Source organism: Epinephelus moara, chromosome 23, assembly GCF_006386435.1.
Source record: "Epinephelus moara isolate mb chromosome 23, YSFRI_EMoa_1.0, whole genome shotgun sequence".
In the NCBI taxonomy this organism is placed as follows: domain Eukaryota; kingdom Metazoa; phylum Chordata; class Actinopteri; order Perciformes; family Serranidae; genus Epinephelus; species Epinephelus moara.
The window spans coordinates 10,681,522-10,690,001 of NC_065528.1; the positions used below are offsets into that span (position 1 = coordinate 10,681,522).

At 41.1% G+C, this 8,480-nt stretch overlaps 1 protein-coding gene across 2 annotated transcripts in view; it reads right to left on the reverse strand.

Moving 5' to 3' along the window:
* Positions 1-7,913, reverse strand: part of ifrd1 (interferon-related developmental regulator 1) — a 9,934-nt gene extending 2,021 nt beyond the window's left edge. Inside the window, exons 1-10 of one of the 2 annotated variants that reach the window (XM_050036489.1) lie at positions 7,690-7,913; positions 5,925-6,029; positions 5,570-5,651; positions 4,180-4,304; positions 3,731-3,888; positions 3,499-3,549; positions 3,002-3,180; positions 2,731-2,839; positions 2,353-2,487; positions 2,026-2,154 (exon numbers count right to left, since the gene is read on the reverse strand). In XM_050036489.1, the coding sequence (XP_049892446.1) occupies positions 2,026-2,154; positions 2,353-2,487; positions 2,731-2,839; positions 3,002-3,180; positions 3,499-3,549; positions 3,731-3,888; positions 4,180-4,304; positions 5,570-5,651; positions 5,925-6,029; positions 7,690-7,720 (1,104 nt within the window). In that variant the 5' untranslated portion in view covers positions 7,721-7,913. Of the gene's footprint in view, positions 1-2,025; positions 2,155-2,348; positions 2,488-2,730; positions 2,840-3,001; positions 3,181-3,498; positions 3,550-3,730; positions 3,889-4,179; positions 4,305-5,569; positions 5,652-5,924; positions 6,030-7,689 lie in introns of both variants that reach the window. The other variant, XM_050036490.1, reaches the window with a different exon arrangement.
* Between the last annotated feature and the right edge of the window lie 567 nt (positions 7,914-8,480).

The window sequence follows — 8,480 nt, forward strand, 5'->3', positions numbered from 1 at the left end:
AAGTGGCCAGTAAGCCCCAAATTTACACCACCGGCTCTGGGTCTCCCCTCAGCCCCTGGTTGCTCGGCAGCCTCAACCTCTCTTCTTGCTCTCTCTTCTTCCAAAACCTGTAACTCTTCCTCTGTATATTCTGGCTTCTTCTCAACAAACTTGTTGTTTTGATGACGGGAGTAACTGCACTAAACATACGCCGTTTGAAATCACTCCGCCCAGCAAGTACTGTATGTCTGGAATGTAGTTCCGGCTCTGCTTTTGGCTTCAAAACAACTGTGTCTCGTAATATTACATTATTATTTCATAGCGTGGTGAATGTGTAAGCTACAAGTTGTCCACAAGAGCGTTTTGGAGTCATTTGATGGTGTATTTGATTAGTTTTGAGGGAGAGAGGGACCTGTACCGTTCACCTCCATTTCAGCGGGCAGCTCTGTCCCACCAATCTCAGAACAGCACGCACTGACAATTAAAGGTAATGTACCTACTCATATGACTATAGGGATTACGGCAATAGGCGAATTTGCCAAAATGTCGAACTATCCCTTCAAGGCCAAAACACACTGGCAGCAAACGCCATGTGTCAAAAAAATACGCCCCTATTTTCAATGTATAACTCTTAACCAGCAGTGGCGTCAACACTACTCCGACTAGCTCCCATAGCAGTTCGACTCATCACCGCTGTTGCATTAAGAGAACTTTGTAGCTGTTGCTGTGTCTCGTCTGTGATGGAGAATGGATGACGAGAGATATGCAGAAATATGCAGAGCTGAACGACCCACAGTGCCCTCATTATGAAGACAATGGCCCAGAAGATATTGCCAGTGGAGATCGGCTCTTCAGGTGAGAAATCAACTTTAATTAGTTGGTGTCCACACATGATTTTAAGCTAACGCAGAGGTGTATGAAGTACAGATATTTTAGTAAAGATAGTTATAACTTTCAGTGGTCATCATGTTGACGAGCTGCTGCGTGACGCGTCCATTGTATGGCCAGTGGCCAATGCCAAGCACTTGACCCGCGTCACCTGACGTGAGATGCTTGCATGACTGGAATACTACCTTTCCTTCTATTTGTTATGTACTGTACATAGTTCTGTTTGGTACCAGCGATTGCGTGCAAAATACAGCTAACGAGGAAGGAGATTCATACATTTTAATCTGGAAACTAAATTATGGTTTCCTACGTTTGTAAACAATGAGTTACATTCAAGTGTAGTTCTCATACTTCCACTGTTATTTCATTTAGTTATATATGTTTTGATTTATCTCCTCTTTATTTGGGATCTAATTGGACAAAGTGTGACTTTGAGACAGTAAAAGAAAAATGAAGTAAAATATTCCCTCAGATAAAAGGGATGAGGAATCCAATAGAAACTGACTTGAAGCTTGATGTTTTCTTTCTCCTTTTTATTTTAAGTTTATTTTTGTTTTTTGGCTTATTCATTGTTTTCTTACCTTTAAGCACTTGATTTTGTTGTAATATATAAACTGCCAAAGCAGGTGTGAAGTAAAGAATCTGCAGTTGTCTTTTGTATATCCTCTGGCTGCCAATAAAATCAACAAAACACCTCTACCGACCATCACCATGAGACAATACAGAATCTGAACGATAATTTTAGATACTGTTTACAGCGTTATGGGCTCTGAAATATGTTCCATTGTCTCATCTTCACTTGTGAAATGTTGCAGTGTTCCACAAGCGCTGGCTGCAAGCCAAGGTGCGGACTACTCTCCAACCAGCTACTTGTAATGGCTTTTTTCCCCCCTTACAGTATGAAACATTATCCTAAATCAAGTTCTAAGTGTTGTCTTCCTGCATCAGGCAGGCCTGCAGATCTTCATTGTCTTTTATTGCTGTGTCAGTGCAGGAGAAAAGAGCTGCTGTTACACATCATCTGACGCAACAACCCAAACTCGTGATTCTGCAGTGCATTTAAATTAGAATGTTGGCTCGCACGCATTGAAGTGCTGTCACTGACTCATACATTTACGCCATACTCCACCAACATGTAACGACGTATTGTAAACATACCTGCAAGTGGTAGTTCATCCCAGAGCCCACGAACTCTCTGAAGGCGTCATAGGTCCTCTTTCTGACCCAACTGTCAATGGTCATGCGCTCTGTCCCAAAGCGAATGGTCTCAGACTGGAAGTCGCCTTCCTGGAAGGACAAAGATGGAGGTCAGACAAATAAAAATGGCCAGAGACAAAAACAGAACATTTACTTGACAGCTTCAGTCCTCTTAAAAAGTATCCTCTTAATTTGTCTCGAATAAAAAACACTAAATCTCTAATTTGTGCCTCTAAGACACTCAGGATAAAAGGAGGAAGGAGCATCTAAAATGCACCAAACACCCACCTCAACAGCCTTGAGTACGTCTCTAAACACCGACCGCTGCTTCCTCTTGTCTGTCTTGGCTCTGTGCTTGTTACAGTCTGTGGCCAACGCGTTCAGTTTGTCACACAGTTCATCCCAGTCGTTAAACTCAAACTCCTGAGGGGACACAGAAAAACAAATGCTGCATTCATGACCAGTTAAAAAGTAAAAAAAAGTGAGAGGCATCACTCTAGCAACACTAAACAGATGTTTACAGAAAGACAGTCAAGTAAACATGAAATTTAGGGCAAAATAAAGCCAAAATTACAGTCCCTTATTCATCTCACACCCGTAATTTAGTCGCAATTTTAGTCCCAGTATTTGAGTGTGCTGTACTTTAAAAGATTACAATGAACTTACAGGGTCCATGTCTCTGGCCAACTCAAAGAGCAGTGCAATGGTCTCCCCTGCAGCAATTCTCATGTTGACATCCTCACTTTCTAGCAGTCTTGGCAGTTTAGGCAGGTGTCTGCACAACAAAACACATGCAATCAAAATTATTTAAAAAATACATGCATCACTTCTTACATTTCAGTATCTGGGCTTGGGTTGCACTCAAATGAAATGTGTGGTCAAGGCAACAAACTTGGCTGTGAAACTAAGTTAAGGGGTTGACAAAAGTGAGGCTTACTTGCGCAGGATGTCTTTGAGCTGGCTGGCAGTGCAGATGGTGAGCAGCAGTGCCCAAGACAGCAGGGCGTTGGTGTGGAGCTGGCTCGTCTGGGGACTGATCAAAGGACAAGTTCCATCCATCTTCGCATAGGACCGGGTGAACAGGTTCTCAAAGCACTCCATGGTTGCATGGACATCCTAGAGCAGGAAGCAGCAGGGAACATGTGAAGACAGGTGTTTGCAAAAATCAAATGCTTGAAGGGTAATGAAAACACCACCAGTCCACACAGATAAAATTTTTATGGCTTTGTGACTAATTACTCCAGGCACAGTCTGAGTGAAGCTGCCAGTGCAGTTAACATGAACATTAAGCCTGAATGAGGCACAGTGTCACAACTGATAATGAGTTCAAATGAACGACTGACAGAGGTTGTAGAAGAGACATCGCGGCAGCTCGCCCTCGAGCCCAGATGTGTCAAAGTACAGAAAAGACACTAAAAGTGATCAAGAACTTACCAAAATGTCATCTTCTGCTACTAAAGTACAGAGGCCCAGACTTGTCGCCACCTATTAAGAGAAACAGATGTGCTCAGTTGACGTTTCACAGCATATACACATTATAGAAAACCCCAGACACACACTTAACAGCAGGTAGTGTGTAATTTGTTCCACAACCTGTCAACAGTGCATTCTTCGGATGTCATAAAAATATTAGGTATTGCTTTTCCCAACAATATCAGGTACTCACAGCCTGTCTGGCTTGTATGTTGGCTGTTCCGTCCGCCAGGATGTTTTTGAAGATGGGTTTCAGGGTCTTGAACACCTCCTCGCTCTCGATGCCGGAGCCCAGCTGGATACACAGCAGGCAGGCTAAAGAAGCTGCTGCCCGCTGCTCCTCGCCTTTGCCTGGCAGGAAGAAGAGTGGGCATTAACATTTCCCTTCAGCTCAGGGAACATTTGACACAAAATAGAGATATATTTACCCTCACCATATCATGCAGAAAATATCAAACAGATCCTATAAAATAACAATATGTAGATGTACAGCTACAGAGCATATATTTAACCCCAGCATTACACCACTTTCAGAACCACTGATGCAATAAAAGGCAAACAAAACAACAAAACATCTGCTGTGCCATTAGAGAGGAGGACAAGACTTTTGATAAAACACTTCAATTATTTTTTAAAAGGTACCTTTCTTGAGGCAGCGTTCAATGCTGTCTGTGATGGTCATCCTTCTCTCTGAGATGAACTCATACAGGATCCGTGTGGCCATGGCCGTCTTGAGCCCATCCAGCGCCCCTTGTCTGGTCTTAGCACTGAGGAAACATGTACACAAACAGTATTACTATTATACTAATCACTGTGTCTCTTGTTTTATATTAACATGACTGAAGAATGATGCCTGTGAAGCTAAATGCAAGTTAGATTTAAGACTTTTTAAATTACGAGATGAGGGGAGAGCAAAACTGAAAAATATAAGCCATTTGTTGGCGGGTTTTCTTAGGGATATTGCTCTTCTCACCCTGCATGTGGGACTCCACTGCCTTGATACCCATTGTGCCAAGTTTGAAAAACCTTTTGCATTAAACACATTTAATCTAATATGCATTGCCTTGTACCGTTTCAGCTCTGAGCATCCCAGCCAGAAAGAAAATATGAGGGTTGTTGGTTTTGTTATCCTAACGTGACGTTAATGCAAGAGGAATTCAATTATTAAAAATAAATAAATAAATAAATAAATAAAAACAGATGTCACCAATTACTTTGAGATTTTACATTGCAATGTTAGGGCGAAAAAAATCATAAAATTCTACTTCCACTGTCTTAGCATTTTTAATACTTTTGAAAGACTGATTTTGAACATTTTAATACAAATTAAGGACTTATTTTTTGATAAATAATTCAATGCCTTTAAGACTTTTGAAGGACCTCTGGGAACCCTGCATGTAAATAGCATCTGCTAAACACCCCCACTGCTTTGGCCAGAAGCTTGATTGAGGACCCTAGGAGTTAACTGACTGAAACCCAGCACTGATCAATTACAGCAATTTCAAATTAAAAGTTTTAAGTATTATTTTGTGAGCTAAAATGTTAAGCTAGTTTGTTCATTGTTTTTATATACTCTTAAATTTTGTATGTACTGGGACTAGCAAAGTCACTTTAGCCCTTGATTTTACAAGCAAAGTTGAACTACTATTTGTAACATTAATCACTCATCAAATGATCAAAAACACCTATAATGTTGAAATGTGCTGCTAATGTGCCAAAGCTTAAAATTTAATTCCCCCATTGCACTGGCAATGAAGTGGGACTACTGGTGCATCCATACCTAAATATGATCAAGCTCAGCAGACACATGTTGAATTCTGTTTTTAACTTGACTGGGCTGTAAACCTCAATGATACCTTTCTGATGTGTACCTTGCTTTTATGCAGCATTCTTTACAGAATAAAGTCACTTTATTTTCAATATATCTTGTCGAAAAGGGGAAACTCTGTACAGGACATGTCACAGGCTTCATGCCAAGATCAGATAATGTGTGCGTGTCGACTGCTGAAAAGCAGGAAGTCATTTCTATTACCTCTTATCTACCGTGCTGTCTATGAACCCCTTCAGCTTGTACTGGAAATCCTCCTGGGCTTGGTCCTCACTGACCTCTCCACCTGGCAACACCACAGGAAGTAGACACATGCCTGTTAGGCTTCAAGGTATTGATAAGAGTTACTGGACAACACACATTTACCCAATAACAAGTTTTACGGCAAAAATCAAACCAAGAGATGAGCTAGGCATCTACTACATTCCTAAGTGCTCACACACTGCTGACACTGGCCAATACAGACACACCCACTGACAACACAGCCAGCACACATACCAACAAGTTGAAACAAAGATTAGAGTACTGAACATACACACACACATATATACACAAATACCTTCATCTGCAACACTGATGGTGTCACTGAAGCTGCTGCAATGACTGAGGGTCTCAATGGAGGCATCCTCATCACTGAAAGGCTGCACATTTCCATGCTGCCCCCCTGAACACACAAAAAAAACCAGACATGAGCACTGAAAATATAATTTCTCCTAATCTAATCAAATGCATTAGTACAGTGCAGCAGGTCTGGTTGAGCCTATTATGTAACCCCAGCACCACGCAGGTGCTGCAGTGGATACTGCAGTTATCTAATCTGTATTTTTGTCCTTTGCATGCCTTATCCTGCTGTACTTTCATTATCTCGCATGAAAATGCACAATGTTTTTCAGGGTCAAGGGTAAACCCACACTTCTGTTGACTGTGTAAACACAACATTATGTTCAGGTTGGAGGGACATGGGTCAACTGAACATTTGTGACATGACAGACGCTCTGACAATCTGCCACTGTCGGTAGTTACTCTCAGGTGCAAAACTACTGATCATCATTAGTTTTGTCCAAATCCAGAGCAGACAATACAAGTGATTAAGAAAGGGAACAGTTAGAATACTTGAAACTGGAATGAAACCTGCAAACAGGCACTTCGAAACACACTTGTATGGTTGCCAGTCTAAGCAGAATATTTTGAAGGTCTTGTGTGGGAGAGTTGTGAAAATTCACAGCTAAAAAGGGTGTGAAAATCTTTTGTCTGTTAATTTTTCAAATCTCAAAAGCCTCAGTTGTATTAGTTGTGAGAAACATCCAATAAACGCCTCATAAAGTGTAGGAAATCGCAGCCTCAGTTGTTTTGCACTGCAACCAGACACAACAGGCGTCTCTGTGCTGACCTGAATTCACCTCTGAGACACATGCTGGTAAGCCTTTCACTGTGAGACCACGTTTTTAGAGAAGTCGCAACCAAAAATTAAAGTACTTAAAATGTAACGTTAAACCCGTGATAACGCTAAAGGAAACACTGTCAGCTGACTGATAAAAGGCCATTTTATCAACCTAATGTGGGCTATGTGTTGACGTGGACTCTTCCCCCACGCCAGCTGACTTCTGAGAACCGGGCGCCGCCTCTTTTCCACCCCGCTCTCTTGAGTCCAAAATGTCCGCCTTCTGTCGTATAACAATAACAACCAATGTAAAAGACGGTTATCTGTCTTAAATACTAGTTAAAACTCAGTAACGTTAGTCGGAAATGCTTCCTGGCACACAAAAATTCGGCTAAAGATCAATTGAGGTCAATCCTTAAACAAGGCGACCTCACTTTACTAGATTCGAGCTAGCTAACATTTTATCTTTAATTTACAGACCTACAAAAAAAAGATTTATTCGTCTATCGAAGCTAATACCATGCTCAAAGCTGTCAAGTTGTCACAGAAGTATGTTTATGTAAATGTACTTTACCTAGCAACCACATCTTGCTAGTGGGAAGTTGACATTAGCTAGCTGTTAGCTGTACCGTAAAGTGCGACAATGTGCCCGTGAACAATATAAATTAGTATATAAACAAAAAACGAGTGTAAATAATGATAAATATAAAGCAAAAGTACACTGTCATATGATGGCACGTTTTTCTAAGAGCGGTGCTTTGTGTGAGCACAGCTAGTTAGCTTTGTGTTTTGACGTAGGCCCGCCTCTGATATTTGTAGTCCTTTTTGTAAACACGTTCAACTCCTCTCAATGGACTGGCAACACGAAAAGAACTACAATTCCCATCAACATACACGCGTCACATAAGCAAGGCCAAAGCAATGCGGCCGCTCGCTCACTTACCCCTGCTATTCTTCTTCTTGGTCCTCGGCATTTTCGTGCAGATTAATGTACAATATGATCAAAAATCAGCCAATACACGACCAGCTTTTATTATATTGTCTCGTAAAATGAAAATATTCCCGTGGCACAGCGGATAAAAAGGAATTGAAGGCGATCTTGGAGATAGACTGTTGGCCGAGACGATACATTTTCCCTCATAAACCAGGGCTGCATTACGAGAGGGCGGCACCGAGTATTTATACCGACTGACATGTCACGAGGAGGTTTCCCGGCATCACTGACCAATCCGGGAATAGGAACATGCGTCGCATGTGTTCACTCGTGATGCAGTGTACAGAAACGTGGGCTCAATGCGTATTTGGTCATTCTGGTAAAGTGTGTACCTGTTATGGTCATCACAGTTGTAGAACTACTATGAAGCAAAGGTAAAATAAAACTGCTGATCTTGAATATAAAACATCTTGAAAATGATTGACAAAAACAGCCACAAAAACACAAAGAAAAGAAACAAATAGTAGTGATTTTTGCAATTTATGGTGCAATACAGACAGTGAATATATGCCTCTGTGATCAGTAACAGGAAACAGTAACACCAGTTCTGTATAAAGTTACTTTCAACTTCTACTTCACTACATTTCTGTGGCAAATATTGTAGGATATGTTGTACACTACTCCCCACTGCCATGACACCTGTGTAACTTAGTCTTATTGTTATAGATTAAACAACAAAGCAGTATATAGAGTTGTAAAAAGCAGCTCTAAATGTATTAGCTACATTAAAATGCTGCTTA